This window comes from Anser brachyrhynchus (assembly GCF_964034855.1).
Source record: "Anser brachyrhynchus genome assembly, chromosome: 3".
In the NCBI taxonomy this organism is placed as follows: domain Eukaryota; kingdom Metazoa; phylum Chordata; class Aves; order Anseriformes; family Anatidae; genus Anser; species Anser brachyrhynchus.
The window spans coordinates 126,301,270-126,321,255 of NC_137696.1; the positions used below are offsets into that span (position 1 = coordinate 126,301,270).

At 62.9% G+C, this 19,986-nt stretch overlaps 1 protein-coding gene and 1 long non-coding RNA gene across 5 annotated transcripts; one reads left to right on the plus strand and one right to left on the minus strand.

Annotated features, from left to right (window-relative positions):
* The first annotated feature begins 30 nt into the window (after window positions 1–30).
* On the plus strand, window positions 31–3,389 carry LOC308192095. 4 transcript variants are annotated; one of them, XR_013948545.1, is made up of 5 exons: window positions 31–1,093; window positions 1,218–2,256; window positions 2,341–2,421; window positions 2,505–2,653; window positions 2,807–3,389. It is a non-coding gene; the product is annotated as an uncharacterized lncRNA (long non-coding RNA). The 4 variants fall into 4 exon arrangements; XR_013948547.1 differs by lacking the exon at window positions 2,341–2,421 and having other exon boundaries at window positions 31–865; window positions 947–1,093; window positions 1,218–2,299; XR_013948544.1 differs by lacking the exon at window positions 2,341–2,421 and having other exon boundaries at window positions 1,218–2,299.
* Window positions 3,390–12,185: 8,796 nt separating this feature from the next.
* EIF2B4 (eukaryotic translation initiation factor 2B subunit delta) lies at window positions 12,186–19,724 on the minus strand. Its single transcript, XM_080585288.1, has 13 exons — window positions 19,613–19,724; window positions 19,473–19,516; window positions 19,236–19,374; window positions 18,604–18,813; window positions 18,303–18,385; window positions 17,979–18,070; window positions 17,462–17,576; window positions 17,062–17,138; window positions 16,120–16,222; window positions 14,937–15,064; window positions 12,910–13,090; window positions 12,629–12,809; window positions 12,186–12,429 (listed from the first exon to the last, which is right to left on the minus strand). The coding sequence occupies exons 1-13, from the start codon at window positions 19,635–19,637 to the stop codon at window positions 12,227–12,229; spliced, it is 1,581 nt and encodes a 526-aa protein (XP_080441414.1). The 5' UTR covers window positions 19,638–19,724; the 3' UTR covers window positions 12,186–12,226.
* Between the last annotated feature and the right edge of the window lie 262 nt (window positions 19,725–19,986).

Here is a 19,986-nt window from a genome sequence, read left to right on the forward strand (position 1 = left end):
TGTGGTGGGTGTGCGTGCGCGCGCGTGGGGCCGCGGCGTCGGGGAGCGGGAGGCATACTTACCTGGCAGGGGAGACACCATGATCAGGCAGGTGGTTTTCCCAGGGCGAGGCTCATCCCCTGCACTCCGGGTGTGCTGACCCCTGCGATTTCCCCAAATGCGGGAAACTCGACTGCATAATTTGTGGTAGTGGGGGACTGCGTTCGCGCTCTCCCCTGGTTCTGCGGTGCCAAAGACAGAGCTGGGCGGGGGGCGTTTCCGTTCCTTTGGGGGGCTCTGGCAGCGCCTGGGGGTCGCTCCCGGCCGCGGTTGGGCTCGTGCCCCGCGTGGGCTGCCCGGAGCCTGCCCGTGACGGGCCGCGGCCGCGGGGGTCGGGGTCCCGCTCCGCCCGGTCCCGCTGCACCGGCAGAGGCGCCGCTCGCTCGCTCGCACGGCCCGGAAGGCGGCCAGCCGGGCACAGAGGGCAACGATCGGCGCCAGCACCGAACGGCAGCGTGAGCGGAGCACCAGCTCACGACGAGCTCCCGATTTACCTGCTGGGAAAGGAGCGGGCGTGGGGCGTAGGGGAAGGTCCAGAGCTCCGTCACCCATCACGGAATTGTAGGGGTTGGAAGGGACCCCAAGAGACCATCGGGTCCAACCCCCCTGCCAAAGCAGTTCCCTAGAGCAGGCTGCCCAGGCAGGCGTCCAGACGGGCCTTGAATATCTGCAGAGAAGGAGACCCCACAGCCTCCCTGGGCAGCCTGTCCCAGCGCTCCGTCACCCTCACCGGGAAGAAGTTCTTTCGCATGTTGGTGCGGAACTGCCTGGGCTCCATTTTGTGGCCATTGCCCCTGGTCCTGTCCCCACAAACCACTGAAAGGAGGTTGGCCAAATCCCTCTGCCTCCCACACCTCGGGTATTTATACACATTGGTAATATCCCCTCTTGGTCTTCTCTTCTCCAGGCTGAACAGACCCAGGTCTCTCAGCATTTCCTCACAGAGGAGATGCTCCAGGCCCCGTATCATCTTCGTGGCCCTCCGCTGGACTCTTTCCTGAAGATTTCTGTCTTTTTTGTACCAGAAAGCCCACAACTGGACACAGTACTCCAGGTAAGGCCTGACCAGGGCAGAATAGAGGGGGAGGATCACCTCCCTTGACCTGTTGGCCACCCTCTGAGCTCAGCCAGTTCTCAACCCACCTAACTGTCCACTCCTCTATCCCACGCTTTCTCAGCTTCGCTAGCAGGATGTCATGGGAGACAGTATCAAAAGCCTTGCTAAAGTCAAGGTAGATGACATCCACTGCTCTTGCCCCATCTACCCAGCTGGTGATGCCATCATGGAAGGCTACGAGGTTGGTCGAGCACGACTTCCCCTTGGTGAATCCATGCTGACTACTCCTCACAACCTTCTTCTCTTCCAATTGCTTGGAGATGGCATCCAGAACAAGCTGTTCCAACGCCTTTCCGGGGACGGAGGTGAGACTGACTGGCCTGTAGTTGCCCGGATCCTCCTCCTTGCCCTTCTTGGAGACCGGAGTGACATTGGCTATCCTCCAGTCCTCAGGCACCTCTCCTGTTCTCCAGGACCTTTCAAAGATGATAGAGAGCGGTTCGGCGATCACCTCTGCTAACTCCCTCAGCACACGTGGATGCATCCCATCAGGACCCATGGACTTGTGTGCACTGAGCCCACTGAGATGCTCCCGAACCACTCCCTCATCAATCAGGGGGGAGATCTCCACTTCCCAGACTCTTTCTACTCCCTCCAGGGTCCAGGGGTACCGGGGGGGGGAGGGAGTCTTTGAAGCAAAGACCGAAGCAAAGAAGGCATTCAGTATCGCTGCCTTCTCAGCGTCCCCCGTTACCAGGACACCCCCCTCATTCAGCAGGGGACCCACATTATCCCTAGTCTTCCTTTTACTGTTTACATACTTAAAGAAAAAAAAATCTTATTATCCTTTATCTCCTTTGCCAGCTTCATCTCCAGGTGGGCTTTAGCCTCCTTCATCGTGTCCCTGCAGGCCCTCACAACACTCCTATACTCCTCCCAAGAGGACAGGCCCTTTTTCCACATTTCATAGACCTTGCTCTTCCTTTTGATCTTGTTGATGAGCTCCTTGCTCATCCACGCAGGTTTCCTGCCCCCTTTCTCTGATTTCCTACTCTTCAGGAGACACCGATCCTGAGCTTGGAAGAAGTACTGTTTGAATGTTGCCCAGCTCTCACAAGCACCCATACCTTCTAGGGATCTAGCTCATGAGATACCCCCAAGTAGGTCCTGGAAGAGGTCAAAGCTGGCACTCCAAAAGTCCAGGTTAGCAATCCTACTTTTTGCCTTACTTCCTTCCACTCCAGACCTTCAACTCCACCATCTCATGGTCACTGAATCCCAAGCTACCCCCAACCTTCACATCCCTAACAAGCCCATCCCTGTTGGTAAGAATAAGGTCCAGAAGCACCCCCCACATCGTCGGCTCCTCCACCACCTGCATCAGAAAATTATCTTCAATGCATTCTAGGAACTGTTTGGACTGCGTGTGCCTGGCCGAGTTGCTTACCCAGCAGATGTCGGGATAATTAAAGAAGTCCCCCGTGAGAACCATCATCCAGGATCGTGAGGCTACTTCCAGCTGCTTGTAGAAGGCCTCATCGACCTCCTCCTGATCTGGTGAGCTGCAGTACACCCCCACAGCAGTGTAACCCATACCAGCCCGCCCCTTAATTCTCACCCACAAGCTCTCCACTTTTTCTTCACCTTCCCCCGGGTGGAGCTGGGTACATTCTAATTGCTCTCTCACATAGAATTTCACTTATCTTATAGTTCCTGTGAGTGACAGCTTGATTAATCCTGGATCCCAGAAGGATCCTGGGTGTTCCTCTGCCGGTGCATCACAAACTGGGGCGGGAGGCAGCCACGGACCCTGCTGGGCCCCGCAGGGCAGGAGCAGTGGAGGAAGTGTGCTTTTACTCTGCTGGGTTTTACGCGTGGTTTTACCCAGCTGGGCAGCCGAGCTCCACCTCAGCCGCTCTCTCGCTCCCCCTCCTCAAAGCGGAGAAAATACGATGCAAAGGGCTCGAGAGGTGAGATAAGGATGGGGAGATCACTCAACAGTTATCACGGGTAAAACAGACTCAGCAAAGGGAGATTAATAAAAGTTATTACCTATTACTGAGATGGAGCTGTGAGAAACAACAACAAAAAAGAAAGACACCTTCCCCTCAAGCAGCGCAGGGCGAGGGGGGCTGCGGTCAGTCCCTGACGCTTCGTCCCCGCCGCTCCTCCTCGGTCCCTCTCTGCCCCTGCTCCCCGCGGGGTCCCTCCCACGGGATGCCGTCCTTCCCGAGCTGAGCCTGCGGGGGCTGCCCACAGGCAGCAGCTCCTCAAGAACTGCTCCCACACGGGTCCATCCCCCAGGAGCAAACTGCTCCAGCACGGGTCCCCCACGGGCGGCAGCTCCCCCCAGGCCCCTGCTCCTGCGTGGGCTCCTCTCCACGGGCTGCAGCTCCGGCCCGGGGCCTGCTCCTGCGGGGGCTCTCCACAGGCCGCAGCCTCCTCCAGGCCACATCCACCTGCTCCACCGGGGGCTCCTCCACGGGCTGCAGCGTGGAGATCTGCTCCGTGTGGGACCCGTGGGCTGCAGGGGGACAGCCTGCTCCACCAGGGGCCTCTCCCCAGGCCGCAGGGGAACTGCTGCTGTGAGCCTGGAGCACCTCCTGCCTCCTGCTGCACTGACCTGGGGGCTGCAGGGCTGGCTCTCACTCCTCTCTCCCAGCTGCCGTTGCACAGCATTTTTTTTTCGTTTTGTTTTTTTTTTTCTTCCCCTTTCTTAACTCTGCTCTGTTGGAAGAACAAACGACGTTGCTTATCAGCTTGGCTCCAGCCAGTGGCGGGTACAGAGCTGGCTCAAACTGGCCCTTATCTACCACGGGGCAGCTTCTTGATTCTTCTCACAAAGGCCACCCCTGCAACCCCTCGCTGGTAGCCTTGCCGCACAAACCCGACAGAGGAAGGCACGGTGCTGCCCTCGCACTTAGTGAGAGACCCCGAGAGCAGCAGAGGCGCCCGCTCAGCTCCTCCCGCACAACCTCCGCGCCCCGGCACCCCCCGCTCGTGCTCGGTCCCCCAGCGAGGCGGCGGGCACGGGGCAGCGGGGCGGGGGCGCTGCGGGTCGTCGGGGGCCTGCGGGATCCTCTGCGGCGGCTGCAGCGCCCCCCCCCCGGAAGCAGCTCCAGGTCCCGGGGTTCTCCCACAGCCCTGAGAGAGCCGCTCGTGGAAAATCTCCGCCCAGACAGCCAATGCCTTCCGCCCAGCTCTGTCTTTGGCGAGCGCGAACGCAGTCCCCCACTACCACAAATTATGCAGTCGAGTTTCCCGCATTTGGGGAAATCGCAGGGGTCAGCACACCCGGAGTGCAGGGGATGAGCCTCGCCCTGGGAAAACCACCTGCCTGATCATGGTGTCTCCCCTGCCAGGTAAGTATGCCTCCCGCTCCCCGACGCCGCGGCCCCACGCGCGCGCACGCACACCCACCACACGGACACGCGCCCCGCAACGCCCGCCGCGGACGCGCCCGCCCCGCCCCGCCCGGCCCCGAGCGGCGCCCACGTCCCGCGCCCGCCGCGCGCCCACGCGGGGCCACGCGCGGCGCCGTGTGGTGTGGGTTTTGTCCCGGTGTGCCGCGCGGCGCCGATCTGCATGGGCACGCCCCCCTGATATGCATGGGCACGCCCCCTGATCTGCCTGGGCACGCCCCCTGATCTGCACGGGGCACGCTTCCTGATCTGCATGGACACGCCCCCTGATCTGCATGGACACGCCCCCCGTGCCTCCTGGCCCCGCCCCCCACCCGCTCTGGCCGTTCCTGGGGCCCCGCCCCCGCAGCCCTCGCCCCGCCCCCAGCCGCGCGCCCGGCGCGGCCCCGCCCTTCCCCGCTCGCTCCCCGCGGTGCCCCCGCCCGGCCCCTCCCGGCCCCGCCCCCGCCCCTCCCGGGGCTGCCCCGGGTCGGTGCCCGCGGTACCGGCCCGTGCCCCCCGCCGGCGCCGGGCCGCGACCGGGAAAGCGGGCGTGAGGTCCCGGAGGCGGCACGGCCGGAGCACGAGCCCCTGCGGGGCGCCCGCGAGCCCCAGAGCCGCGTCTTGCGAGCACCGGCCCGCAGCAGCGCCCGCAGGCGCGCAGCGAGAGGCACGGAGCGGCGGGTTTGGCGCGGAAGGAGCTTGTGCGGGGGGAGCTCCGCCGACCTCGCCTGGCCAGAAGGGGTCGTGCGGCACGGCGGTGGGGAGCGTGTTAAGCGGGTGGGGGGAAGGCCCCGCTGTCCCGAAATAAGGGGGACGGCAAAGCAAAACGGTGAGCAGCGCGACATCGGGAAACGCAAAGGTCGCGGGCCCTCTGGTCACGAGAGAAGAAGGAAAAAAAGGAACAGGAGAAATTAATGGTCGGTCAAACCAAATTGTACGTGTACGGTATAGAAGGGCGTCGGGTAGGCTGTGAACCTGCAGCACGCAGCCGGTGAGGAAACGGGAGAAGCCAGGTGTCGGGCAATAGGGGACGTAAGGTTGGGACAAACTGCTACTGCGCGCTCCTGCTTGCAGGACGCCCGCCATTGCAATCGCGAATGAAATAGCTCCACAGAAGGTCCTGTCTGAAGAAAGTCGTTGAGATTTTTCCCACAGCAGTCCCAGCCGTTCGGGCTGGAGAAGCCCCCTAGGACCGGCTGGCCCAGCCCTCAGCCCAGCGGTGACGAGCCCCCCACTAAACCAGTTCCACACCGACACGTTTCCTGCAGACCTCCAGGGATGGCGACTCAACCCCTGCCCTGGGCAGCCCGGTCCAGCGCCGCACAGCCCCCTCAGTAAAGCAGTGTCTCCTAATTTCTGTCCTAAACATCTCCTGGTGCAACTTGAGGCCGTTTCCCCTCGTCTCGTCACTTGGTGCTTGGGAGAAGAGCCCGATCCCCACCTTGCTTCAGCCTCCTATAAGGTAAAGTGCAGTAAGGTCCCCCCGAGCCTCTTCTTCTGCAACCCCCGTTCCCTCAGCCGCTCCTCACAGGACTTGTGTCCCAGGCCCCTCACCAGCTTTGTAGCCCTGCTCTGGGCACGCTCTGGGGCCTCGATGTCCTTCTGGTAGTGAGGGGCCCAAAGCTGAGCGCAGCACTCGAGGTGCGGCCTCACCAGAGCAGAGCACGGGGGGACGATCACCTCCCTGCTCCTGCTGGCTGCACTGTTCCTGATACAGGCCAGGATGCCGTTGGCCTTCTTGGCCACCTGGGCACGCTGCCGGCTCCTGTTCAGCCAGCTATCAACCAGTACCACCAGTTCTCTTTCCACCGGCAACTTTCCAGTCGCTCTTCTGCAGCGTTGCAGGGGGTTGTTGTGCCCCACGTGCAGGGCCCGGCACTTGGCCCTGTTGAACTTCATGCAGTTGGCCCCAACTTATCCAGATCCCTCTGCAGAGCTCTCCTACCCTCAAACAGATTAACATTTGTGCCTAACTTGGTGTCGTCTGCAAACTTACCGAGGGTGCACTCGATCCCCTCGTCCAGACCATTGATGAAGACACTGAAGAGAACTGCCCCCAGCGCTGAGCCCTGGGGGACTCCACCAGTGACCGGCCTCCAGCTGGATTTACCTCCACTCGCCACGACTCTTTGGGCTCGGCCACGCGGCCGGTTTGTTACCAGAGAAGCGTACGCCCGTGCAGGCCCCGAGCAGCCAGCTCCTCCAGCAGGACGCTGTGGAAGGCACCGAGCGAGGGGTTACCGGCACCACCTGTGCCCGGCTGCTACCGGGAGTGGGCCCGTGGCGGGCGGGAAGGGCTTGTCACCGACGGCCCCGTCACGGAGCCGGGGGCAGCCCGGTCTGCCTGCACGAGAGCCTGCAGGGACACTCTCGCAGAGGCTCACGCAGAGCAGCTCACTTTGGGTGCACGGCGAGCTGCTTTGGGTGTCTCTGCCATAAACATGGGACGGGCGCAGGCATGGCGGTTCCTCGCCGATGGCCACCTGAATTCTGCCCGCTTGGTCCCCCTCCTCAGGAGAACGGGGGGGAGAACGTGACGGAAAAAATCTCACAGGTTGAGCGAGAACCCAGGGATCAGAGGATCACAGAGCGGGGTTGGAAGGGGCCTCAGAGACCACCCAGCCCCAGCCCCCTGACGCGGGCAGCGACGCCTTCCCCCAGCCCAGGCTGCCCCCAGCCCTGTGCAGCACGGAGTGGCCTTGGTGAAGACCTGCACGCTTTGCTTAGAGACATGAACTGGCTGGGGGACGACCTGCTGGAGAGGAGCTCTGCGGAGAAGGACCTGGGGGTCCTGGTGGACGACAGGTTGGCCATGACCCAGCAGTGTGCCCTCGTGGCCAAGAAGGCCCATGGGATCCTGGCGTGCATTGAAAGGAGCATGGCCAACAGGTCAAGGGAGGTGATCCTCCCCCTCTATTCTGCCCTGGTCAGGCCTCACCTGGAGTACTGTGTCCAGTTCTGGGCTTCCCAGTACAGAAAAGACAGGGGGTCTCCTGGAAAGAGTCCAGCGGAGGGCCACAAAGACGATACGGGGCCTGGAACATCTCCTCTGTGAGGAAATGCTGAGAGACCTGGGTATATTCAGCCTTGAGAAGAGAAGACCAAGAGGGGATCTCACCAATGTGTATAAATACCTGAAGTGTGGGAGACAGAGGGATTTGGCCAACCTCCTTTCAGTGGTTTGTGGGGACAGGACAAGGGGCAATGGCCACAAAATGGAGCCCAGGCAGTTCCGCACCAACATGCGAAAGAACTTCTTCCCGGTGAGGGTGACGGAGCGCTGGGACAGGCTGCCCAGGGAGGCTGTGGGGTCTCCTTCTCTGCAGATATTCAAGGCCCGTCTGGACGCCTGCCTGGGCAGCCTGCTCTAGGGAACTGCTTTGGCAGGGGGGTTGGACCCGATGGTCTCTTGGGGTCCCTTCCAACCCCTACAATTCCGTGATTCTGTGAACAGCTGCTGATGAGCTCCCCGTCAGGGGCGGTTTAGCTGAAGAAAAAGAACAAAAACCAGGACAGGCCGTGCGGAAGCAAAGGCAGAATGCAATTACTGCCCGCCTCCCATCACCGAGCGCGGCTCGGCCGCGGCTCCGGAAGCCGGGCCCCGGCCCCAGCCCCGCCGCGTCCCGCCCCACGCCGCCCCGTGCTCCCCGCCCCACGGCTGTGCGGCACCGCCCGGCCGCAGCCGCCGCCATCCCGGGCCGGGCCCGAGCCCAAGGAGCTCCCCCCTCCCGCTGCGCCTCTGCGGCGGGGACGGCGGCCGGGGCGCTGAGGGGCGGGGCCTGGAGGCAAGGGGGCGTGCCCATGCAGATCAGGGGGCGTGTCCATGCAGATCGGCGCCGCGCGGCACACCGGGACAAAACCCACACCACACGGCGCCGCGCGTGGCCCCGCGTGGGCGCGCGGCGGGCGCGGGACGTGGGCGCCGCTCGGGGCCGGGCGGGGCGGGGCGGGCGCGTCCGCGGCGGGCGTTGCGGGGCGCGTGTCCGTGTGGTGGGTGTGCGTGCGCGCGCGTGGGGCCGCGGCGTCGGGGAGCGGGAGGCATACTTACCTGGCAGGGGAGACACCATGATCAGGCAGGTGGTTTTCCCAGGGCGAGGCTCATCCCCTGCACTCCGGGTGTGCTGACCCCTGCGATTTCCCCAAATGCGGGAAACTCGACTGCATAATTTGTGGTAGTGGGGGACTGCGTTCGCGCTCTCCCCTGGTTCTAAGGTGCCAAAGACAGGTGCGTGGTCGGGACTCCCGTTAGGTCTCCGGGGTTGGTCGCGCCGAGGGCCGGAGCCGGGCTGAGGCCGTCGGTAGGCCGCGAGGAGGCAGCCGTGGGCGGATGGGGCCTGCAGGAGGCTGCGGCCCACGGAGAGAGGGCCCCCGGCGGGCCGGAGCTGCAGCCCGCGGAGAGGAGCCCACGCAGGAGCAGGGGTCTGGGGGGAGCTGCCGCCCACCCGTGGGGGCCCCGTGCTGGAGCAGTTTGCTCCTGGGGGATGGACCCCGTGGGACGGAGCCGTGTGGGAGCAGTTCTTGAGGAGCTGCTGCCTGTGGGCAGCCCCCGCAGGCTCAGCTGGGGAAGGACGGCATCCCGTGGGAGGGACCCCGCGGGGAGCAGGGGCAGAGAGGGACCGAGGAGGAGCGGCGGGGACGAAGCGTCAGGGACTGACCGCAGCCCCCCTCGCCCTGCGCTGCTTGAGGGGAAGGTGTCTTTCTTTTTTGTTGTTGTTTCTCACAGCTCCATCTCAGTAATAGGTAATAACTTTTATTAATCTCCCTTTGCTGAGTCTGTTTTACCCGTGATAACTGTTGAGTGATCTCCCCATCCTTATCTCACCTCTCGAGCCCTTTGCATCGTATTTTCTCCGCTTTGAGGAGGGGGAGCGAGAGAGCGGCTGAGGTGGAGCTCGGCTGCCCAGCTGGGTAAAACCACGCGTAAAACCCAGCAGAGTAAAAGCACACTTCCTCCACTGCTCCTGCCCTGCGGGGCCCAGCAGGGTCCGTGGCTGCCTCCCGCCCCAGTTTGTGATGCACCGGCAGAGGAACACCCAGGATCCTTCTGGGATCCAGAGTTAATCAAGCCGTCACAGGAATGAAAAGTGAAATCATCAAGGGAAAAAAAAAAGCTAACAAAAAAAGGAGAAGTTAGTTCTCTACCGCAGCTTGACAGGTACCGTTGACTGATTCTTTAAGGCCCCTTTCCGAATACCACGGCGCACAAATTCTGCCTCCTGCCCCTCCGGAAGGGTTTCTTTCCCCAGAACGTTCTTGCCCCGCGGAGCTGCACCGGCTCAGACCTCGTCTCCCCAGGCAGCCGGCGTCGGGGCAGCCCCGCACCAGGGGGCCGTCGGCGTGTGGGCGGCTGGCGGTGGGCGCAGGCCCACAGCGAGGGGAGGCGGCTCCTGGCGGACCTTCCCCTACGCCCCACGCCCGCTCCTTTCCCAGCAGGTAAATCGGGAGCTCGTCGTGAGCTGGTGCTCCGCTCACGCTGCCGTTCGGTGCTGGCGCCGATCGTTGCCCTCTGTGCCCGGCTGGCCGCCTTCCGGGCCGTGCGAGCGAGCGAGCGGCGCCTCTGCCGGTGCAGCGGGACCGGGCGGAGCGGGACCCCGACCCCCGCGGCCGCGGCCCGTCACGGGCAGGCTCCGGGCAGCCCACGCGGGGCACGAGCCCAACCGCGGCCGGGAGCGACCCCCAGGCGCTGCCAGAGCCCCCCAAAGGAACGGAAACGCCCCCAGCACAGCTCTGTCTTTGGCACCTTAGAACCAGGGGAGAGCGCGAACGCAGTCCCCCACTACCACAAATTATGCAGTCGAGTTTCCCGCATTTGGGGAAATCGCAGGGGTCAGCACACCCGGAGTGCAGGGGATGAGCCTCGCCCTGGGAAAACCACCTGCCTGATCATGGTGTCTCCCCTGCCAGGTAAGTATGCCTCCAGCTCCCCGACGCCGCGGCCCCACGCGCGCGCACGCACACCCACCACACGGACACGCGCCCCGCAACGCCCGCCGCGGACGCGCCCGCCCCGCCCCGCCCGGCCCCGAGCGGCGCCCACGTCCCGCGCCCGCCGCGCGCCCACGCGGGGCCACGCGCGGCGCCGTGTGGTGTGGGTTTTGTCCCGGTGTGCCGCGCGGCGCCGATCTGCATGGGCACGCCCCCTGATCTGCATGGACACGCCCCCTGATCTGCATGGACACGCCCCCTGATCTGCACGGGGCACGCTTCCTGATCTGCATGGACACGCCCCCTGATCTGCCTGGGCACGCCCCCTGATCTGCATGGACACGCCCCCTGATCTGCATGGCCACGCCCACTATCCGCGTGGACACGCCCCCGTGCCTCCAGGCCCCGTCCCGCCGGCTCCCCGCGGCCCCGCCCCCGTGCCCGCGCTCCCGGGTCCCGCCGGGGCACGGCGCTGGGGCTTGCGGTGCCCGGCCCGGGAGCAGCCTGGGCCCCGGTTGCCCCGGGCCCTGTGCTGCGGGCCCGGCCGAAGCCGGGAGCCCCCCCCGCAGGGCGCCGCCCGCCCCCAGCCCCGTCCCACGCAGAGGGCCCTGCCCGGGCCCCCCAGGCGAGCCCCGCGTGTTCTCGGCTCCCGGGGAAGCGCGTCCCGCACACCGCGGTCGCTGCCGGCAGCCGCGATGGACGCCGCCCGTACCGCACGGGAACGAGGCGCAGAACCGGGGAGGACGCCCCGCTCCCCGTGCCAGAGCCCCAGCCACTGCTCGGGCCGGGCCCTGCGCTGGGTCCCTCTGGCGGGAGCGGCTCGGCGGGGGGAGCGGCCCTGGCACCCCGCGCCCGCCGTCGCAGGAGCCAGAGGTGCCCGGCTTCCCCGCACAGGCCCGGCTCGGCCGGCGGCCAGACCTGCAGCCGGAGGAGCCCGGGCCAGGGGCCATCGCCCTCGCGGCACCGCTTCCCGCGGGTCCAGGAAGAGGGGCCCGGGGTGATACCGGCGTACGGTTAGCTCTGGTTTAGTGCCAAAGAGATAAGGCTCGTACTTTGAGGACAGGGCAGGATGACCCAGGCCTTGGAGATGTCTGAAGGATGATTAACCGAGGAACTGCTGAGCCGGAAGACCGTTCTGTTGACATTCTGGAGGGAAACGTCCTGATGTTCCCTCAAATATGCCACGAATCAACACGATGTGAACAGTTGGCTGAAAACCAAAGATCCGGAGTATTCTAACGCCAGCTGTCCGTGAACTAGTCCCACTCCAACAGTAAAAATCACACCCCTAGGCTGGGAGACCCCATCCCAACGAGGGACCCTTCCCCTCTGAGGACGCACGGAATGACTCTGTCCCGTCAGCAGTATGCCACTGACGTAAGCGATCGGAGGCTAGGGGATGGTACAAACACGTAAAGGGACCGATAAGGCATTGCATAAAGAGTGGCACGGAAAATCCTTAGGTGTGCCAGCTCTGTGGGAAAGCAGCTGGCACCCGGGCTTGTGCGGTTCTGAAATAAGCAGCATCTTGACCTAGCGCGTGGATCGGCTCGCTGCACGCCGGGTGACAAATCCGAACTTTTTATCGGACAACGGGGACGGGGACGGTCCTTCCCTGCCGCAGCCTGGCGCGGGAGGAGGAGAGGGGCAGGGCAGAGCTGGGCAGAAGTACCGCATGCCCAAGGACAGCGCAGAGCCGAGCCTGGGATGACGCGGGGCGACGGGGCTTCTGCCGCACCACAGAAGTCTGACACGCAGCGTTAACACGGGGCCTGCTTTATTAGGGTCCGTGCTGCCGCCCCTACTGCTGATCCACGTTCTTGACGCGCAGGACGACGGGCACCGAGGTGCACGGGATCATGCCCAGGTCTGTGATGACCAGATCCACCAGGTCCGGCGGTGTCACGTCGTAGACCAGGTTGAGGAGGCGCAAGGACTTGTTCTCTGACCAGCCGCCCAGCTGGGCCTGCCCCTTGCGGAGCACGATCAGGTCGTCGGGGTCATCTGCGGGGAGAGGAGAAGCTGCGGGATCAGCGGGAGGGACCGCGCTGCTGCCCCCAGCCCCTTGCAGCTGTTCCTCCCAAGGCCGGGGTCCCCCTCATTCAGGAAGAGGAATGACAAGACAGTTCAGCATGTCCTGTACTGCCCAGCCGCAGGAGGAGGGAGCAGATCCCGGGTGGGAAGAAGGGGACGGAAACCATACCCAGCTCGTTGGAGACAAAGGAATCTGTCTGCACCCGCTCGCAGAACTTGTAGGTCTCACAGCACACCAGCACGGGCACGTTGTAAGCCTTGGAGACTAGCGCTATCTGGGACGTCCCCACCCGGGACATGACTGAGCCGTTGGCCAGCAGCGCATGGGCTCCTAGCAGCACTTTGGACACCTGTTGGAGAAGCGCAGGCATGTGTCAGCATCTTCTATCATGCTTCAGCTTCAACCCTGGCCTGCCACCACCCTCAGCACGGCCCCATTTCACTCCTCACCTCAGGCAGCACATAGGAAATGGCGTTGATCATCACATAGGTGCAGTGAATGCCCTTGCGCACCAGCCGGCGCAGTGTCTCCCGGCCCTCCAGCCGCGGCCGGCTGTCCACCACGATCACACGGAAAGCCCGGCCCTTCTGCATGTGGGCATCACACAGCGTGCGGTTCACCAGGGACGAGCTGGCAGACACTGGTCAATGGGCTGCTCCGGGCAGGCCGAGCTTTCCCCGACCCACGCGCCTGCCCCAGCCCACCCACGCCGAGGTTGCTTGCTGATGGCATCGCCCCAAAATGCAGCCAAGAGGCCCAAGATGTCCCTTGGCACTGGCTGCAGTGTGGTACCCACCAGGTGCCAGCTGGGCAGGAGTTCTGCGTTAGCTCGGGGTCTTGCCCGGGGGACAGCCCCACCTAAATGTGCCTGACTCCCAGGGCTGGCTGTAGCAGAGTGGGTGCTGCCAGGCAGGTCCCCAGGCACATCCTGCCCAAAGGAATCCCAGGACGTGTCTGTGTTACCTGGGGCAGGAGTCGGACTCCCACCAAATACCTGATGGGCTGGCATTGCCTAGAGGTAAGTCTGGGCAGAGCTGAAGCCTGCCCTCACCATTATCAGTGCCATCCTTCCAGGCACCACCTCACTACACTCCTAGGGCCCCCTCCCTGTCTTCATACAGAAAATCGCCCCCTGGGAAAAGCCATGTCTCGGCACTCTTTGGAAGCAGTGCTGACCTCCCCCTGTCCACAACCACAACAAAGGGCTCCCCCTCCAAACCCTTTCCAAATTTCCTCCTCATCATGCACCAGGCCTACACTGGCGCCTGCCTCTGCTCTTTCCTCTGCCAATCACCCAGGAAGCGCGCACAGACTCTTTTGCCACAGCAGCATCTAGTTCCCTTTTCCATGTTTACTTTCCAGGACATGCTCCCTCTAAGGAGGAACAAGCTTCTTTATTTCTGCTTCCCGACACGTGACTTTGCTGCAGTCTGTTTAAAATGCCGGTAAACGGCCGAGGCTGCTCTGCCGTTCTGTAAATGTTCTGTAAATGTTCTGTATTTAAGAAATGGCTAATCTGGGTTTCTTGAAACATTTCACTCTAGACATATGCAAGCAGAGGACAGTGCTGAGCCCTGAACAAGAACAGGAAAGGCTCATTAACGAGCCTTCAGTATAGGCTTTGCTGATGGCAATGGTCTTAGGCCTGCTGCCAGTCAAGGTGTTGTCCACTACTACAATGCTACAGGTCTGGGTGTGTGGTTTACTCAAAATGGAAAGCAGCACAAACTTGAGCATTCACAAGCTGAGTTCTTATACATTCGCACAGCTACGTTCATCAGTACAGACTGGGATTAGGCTCTGTGATCAGACCTTCCTCCTTGCCCCTCTAATGAGTCTGAGAGTTCCACCCCTCCCAGCACATGGCCTGTCCCAGCACACAGGGAAGTCAGAACAGGGTCAGGAGAGTGCCCTCCCAGCGGGGCCCTTCAGGGATGCCCGCTCGCAGCCACACCAGCCAACACTGCCCACTGAGCTCTGCCGGCGTGCTCTGGTGTTTGCCCCAGCTGCCGCCAGGCAGCAAGTGCTTTGTCACTGCCTCGTGACGCCACCTCATCAACCTGCCCGTCTTCCAGGATGGACATGAGTCCCAGCTAGCGCTTTGGAAAAAGCAGAGTGCTCAGCAATATTCTCTTATCCAGTTAGCAAGGGCTGATCCCAGGGCCGTGCTCTGCTTCAACCCAACATTCTCACGTATCCTCTGTTCTATCCCACTGGTCATAAACTTCTCCCTTGTGTGTGCTCCCCACCACAGCTGAGTTCTGACCAACACCCCTTGACTACGCACTCTCTGCTTATTTCTTGCTGCTGCCTCTATTTTCCCCTTCAGCAAAAGAGGACCAAGAACCACAAACCCTCCCTACCTCTTGGACAATGCTGAAATTCTCCCACCACTGAAAAATTGCTTTTGCAAGAGCTTCCTATGTTCATTCCACTGCTCTATCTTCCACCTCGTGGCCTGGCTGCCCCTTCTTACCATCCGTACACCAGGATGACATCGTGGTCATTTATCTTCTCAAAGGCAGATTTTGAAATGGCTTCAGCTGCCAAAACAATTTTCTCCCGTAAATAGTTGTCGATAGTGCTCTGCAGCTTCTCCTTTGCCTGGGGAGACAGTACCATCACATATAGCATGGCCTTGCCACGCTGCAGCCACTCGACTGTCCTTTGCCACCTGGGAGGACAGTGGGCTCAGCACTGTCTGCAAGTGGAGAGCCCCATCCTGCTCCCAGACAGCCTGTTTGCTGAACGGCACCTTCCCCTGCAGTAAAGGCTCTGTGGGACACATGGGGCCTGCTCCTGATCCAGTACAAGCTTACCAGCACACCACAGTACCTCACTGTAACTTCCAGCCATCATCAGGACCTCCCCAGCTGTGCTCATTGCTTCCCCTGCATCTCCCAGGTCAGTCACTCTGGTTGTCCACCCCACGGAGATTTTACTGCCCAGATCTCACCAGCCTGACTTCTCTCAGCCTGTTGGCCACAGGTCACATAGGTGGACAGCTCCTGATGGACAGCCACCACCCTGCCCCTGCTCCACAGCCAAGAGGTTCCTGAAGAGCCTTTTGCGCAGGATAGAGCTGAGCATTGAAAAACGCTTTCTTCCTCATCCGTGACATTACTGATGCTGCCAAACAATGCTCAGACTGTGCTGGTGGGCAAGGACAGCTCATGGTGCCCAGGTGCTGTGGCCTTTGTGGCCTCCCTGTGGTGGACAGCGCCAGCTGGACCACTCTGGGAGTCCTTCAGCCCTCCAAGAGTTGCAATAGGTGCCTGGTTGCCAGCCAGGCCTGTGGTGGAGCGCTGTGCTCATTGTGACCACATGCTTCTCCTGCTGCAGCTTCCTGTTTTACATCCCTGGTCCTGATGGGCTCCAGTCCCACCAGCCTACTGATGTTTGGTGTTCGCTGTGGTGCACCCCAGCCCCTTTGGAACCTGCTCGACTGTGCTTGCAGGCAGAGGGGGAGCAGGTCTGGCTGCAGTCCCTTCTCAGGCTGTGGCTGGTGACGCTCATGGCCAGTAGCCTTCTGGATTCTCTGCAGCACTGCTCTCTATCTGCATCCTGTCACCTCCCCCTGCCTGAACTGCGCCAGGGCTGTGCCTCCACCCCGGGTTTACAACCAGAGGGCTGGAGCCTGCTTATGCGTGGTCACTTACCTCCTCCTCTCTCAGGGTGTCAGGTAGGCATGAAATCTCCTTCTTGAGGAACTTAATGGCATTGCCCATGCTGACTGAGAGGGGCCGGCATTGGTTCAGGAAGCTGTAGAGAGAATCATAGAATGGCCTGGGTTGAAAAGGACCTTAAAGATCATCTACTTTCAACCCCCTGCTCTGGGCAGGGTTGCCAACCACTAGAGCAGGCTGCCCAGAGCCGCATCCAGCCTGGCCTTGAATGCCTCCAGGGATGGGGCATCCAAAACCTCCCTGGGCAACCTGTTCCAGAGCCTCACCACCCTCTAAGTGAAAAACTTTCTCCTAATTTCCAACCCAAATTTCCCCCGTCTTAGTTTAAAACCATTCCCCCTTGTCCTATCACTACCAACACATGTAAACAGGCATTTCCCCTCCTGTTTATACGCTCCCTTGAAGTACTCGAAGGCCACAATGAGGTCTCCCTGGAGCCTTCTCTTCTCCAAGCTAAACAAGCCCAGTTCCCTCAACCTTTCTGCACAGATGTGCTCCAGCCCTCTGATCATCTTAGTGGCCCTCCTCTGGACCCGTTCCAAGAGCTCCAGATCCTTCTTGTGCTGGGGGCCCCAGGCCTGCACGCAGTATTCCAGTTGGGGTCTCACCAGAGCAGAGTAGAGGGGGACAATCACCTCCCTCTCCCTGCTGGCCACCTCTATTTTAATGCAGCCCAGGACATAGTTGGCCTTCCGGGTTGCAAGACAGGAAATGTATTTAGCTTTGGGGTAGCCTGGAGGACAATGACGGTGAGAGGGAGGATGCAGCTGGGCTGGGGATGGTAGCCAGAGAGGCAGAACCAGAGCCGCAGGAAAGCCAGCCAAAGCTTGGGTAGAACAGCAACCCGAAGAGACGGCCAATGGACCACACTCAGTGGAGCTTCAGTCCCTCTGCCCTGGCACCGAGACTGCTCACCTGATGTGTGGCTTTAGCTTGGCCACCAGGTCCCGTGACAGCTCCTCGTTAGGGGGAGTGGAGTAATCCCGGATCAGCTGAAACAATAAGAAAGAATGTGAGTTCAGTGCATCTGCCCCTTCTGGCCAGGCATTGCATGTGCCCACCCTCTCTGAGGAGGCTGCAGACCAGGCACAAGTGTGTACACAAGCGTGCAGCTTGGCACACTTTTCCGAGGGGAGCAAAGGATGCTCCAGGAACTCAAATCTGCAACAGCTCCAGCACCAGAACAGGAAGCTGGCAGCATGGATACCCCAGGCCAAAAGGAAGAGGTCTGAAGAGGACTGATAGGAAACAGGAAGAGGCGCCTGCACCTGGTGCAATGCCCCTGCTGCCTGGTGGGCATGGGGCTCTGACATACCTGTTTGAAGACTTCTAGCAGGGCAATGCAACGGGCATTGGAACCATTGATGATACCCTGGGAGTACTGGAGGCCAAGGCGCACCACAGCTGGGTGAATTACTGTGGAGGGAATGCTGCAGGGACAAAGGTGAGAACTGTCAGCTCTGGTACTCTACAGCCCAGGAAAGACTAACCCATGGCCAGGCCCCTCCCCAAGCAGTCCAAGGGATGCCCCAGGGAGAGATCTGTCAGACCAGCCCTGCTTGCTCTGTGACCTGAGACATCAGGCCGACCCCACTGCCCCTGTTCCACTGCCCCGCACTCCCTGAGGACAGCGCTCTTCCTCTCACAGGCAGGACATTAGCTGCCCCTGCTGCTACTCCTCGCAGCAGGTGAAGTGGCCGCCCCCATCCACCCCATGAAGCCCATCCCACATGCAGAACAAGGACACCCCTTCACTAGGGCCATTTTGCAGACAAGCCAGATGAAGCAGAGCCAAGCGGTTGCCAGGGGCCTGGGCTGGGGAGGCCACATACCTCATCTGCTGCGTCAGCGGCTTCTTCCGGCTGTACTGGTGCAAATGCGAAAACAGGTTGACTTTGGTGCCGTAGTCCTGCCTCAGAGGAACCTGTCATCAAACAGCGCTGATGATGACTTACTTGTTCAAGGCTGCCATACAGCCCTGCTCACTCCAGAACCACCGATCACACCCAGTGCTTATTGGCGGCACACCAGAGGTTTCCTCAGCCCAGCAGAGACCAAGCCCTACTCCCCACCATGCATGAGCCTGACCCGCACCACATAAACCTGCGGCACGACTGCCCTGTAGCACGCAGCCTGTTACCCAGCCCTCCTCCTACCTGCTGACGCTCCAGCTTCTTGGCTAGTTTCCTCAGGGCAGCAGGGTCATCCACCTGCACGTGCTCTGGCAGCCGCTTCACCACTGTGAGAACGATGAAGAGGGTGGCGTGAAGCAGTACCACCCTGGTGCAGCCCCCAGCTCAGCCATGCCGCCCCAACACTCAGGAAACGAAGGGTTCCAAGGAAAGGGACAATGGGAACGGCGCAAGGATCAGACAGGCAGATCCTGCAGGACCCCAGCCCACTCCCTCCCTGCTCACCCACCTGCCCTCTGCACCCCAGCTGTGACAACATCTTTACCAGTTGGGGGCTCAGTGGGGGTCAGCCTGGGCTTGGCTGGTGTGGCTGCCTGGCCCAGCTCTGCTTTCTTGGCCTGCTTCTGGGCCCGCTCAGCCTCCTGCTTGGCCCGGCGCTCCGCTCGCAGCTCGGCTTTGCTCTTGCCCCCCGTGGGCTTCTCACCATCGCTGGGGCCATCGGCCAAGGTTGGCGAGGACGAGGGGTGAGGAGTGACTGCAGGAGACAGAAGGAGGAGGTCTGTGCCCAGCCTCCGTCACTGGGAGATACAGCCCCGCACGTGGGGCAGCCCGCGGTGGGGAGACCCCTCTGCACAAGGGGGGGGTGTGGGGGACTAAGCCCCGTGTTCGCCAGCACCTCCCCACGCCTGTACAGCGACACGGGGACCATCAGGCCAGCCCCGGGTCCAGGCGAGGAGGCAACCGGCCTCTCTGTAACTCCAACCCTGCAAGAACGCAGACGTTCCTGCTGGGAGCGAGCACGGAGAACTCCGGCACGCAGCGAGGTGGGGCGCGCTGGCGGTCCCGCGATGGCCTCCCCTGCCCGGGGATGCTCCCGGCTTGGGCTCGGGGTGCCCAGAGGACGCCGCCCGGGGGTTCCCTACGGGGCTGGCCCCGCGGGGGGAGGGGGGCGCTCACCGCGGGGCTGCCCGGGCTCGGGAGCTGCTCCCTGCTCGGGGGGCTCCGCCGCCGGCCCCTTCTCGCTCCTCTTCTTCTTCTTCTGCTGCTTCTTCTCCTTCCGCAGCTGCAGCTTCTCCTCGCGGGACAGCTCGGGGACCTGCGGGCACACAGTGATGCGGCCTCGGCCCCGCGCCCGGCCCCGGCCCCGCGCCCGGCCCCGGCCCCGCGCCCGGCCCCGGCCCCGGCCCCGCTCACCTGCGCTGCGGCCGGCACCGGCGCGGCAGCCTCGGAGCCCGCACCTGGAACAGGAGGAGCGTGAGAGGGGCCCCGGCGGCGGGGCAGAGGCCGGGGGGTCGCGAGGAGCGGGGCCCGTCCCGCCGCCGCCCCGCACTCACCGCCCGGCGCCGCCCGCTCCGCCATGGCGCCCGCCCGCAGCGCCCCCTGCCGGCCGGAGGGCGCCGCCGCCGCCCCGCGGCCCTGCCCGGCCGTGACGTCACGGCCCGCCGCGTGACGCGCGGTGACGCCACGCGGTGCCCGAGCCCGGGGCCGCGCCCCCCCCCCCCCCCCCGCGGGGGCTCCGGGGCCGGGCCCGCGGGGGCGGCCGGAGGGCGGCGGGGCCGGGGGCGCCGGGCACGGGGGGCGGCGCCGGGAGCCCCGGGGGGGGTGGTCACCGGGGCAGCCCGGGCACCGCCGGGTGGCAGCGGGCGCCCGGCAGCCGCCGTGCGAGGGCCGCGCCGGCCCCGCCGGGTGCCCCCGGCCCCGGGCCCGC

What these genes read in the sequence shown, in the direction of transcription:
- EIF2B4 (XM_080585288.1), bottom strand. Translation starts at nt 19,637, where the DNA reads ATGGCGGAGCGGGCGGCGCCGGGCG. An exon ending in GGAGCGGGCGGCGCCGGGCG is followed by an intron (nt 19,517 to 19,612) that starts GTGAGTGCGGGG and finishes CTCCTGTTCCAG; the next exon opens with GTGCGGGCTCCGAGGCTGCC. An exon ending in TTTCCTATGTGCTGCCTGAG is followed by an intron (nt 12,810 to 12,909) that starts GTGAGGAGTGAA and finishes CTTCTCCAACAG; the next exon opens with GTGTCCAAAGTGCTGCTAGG.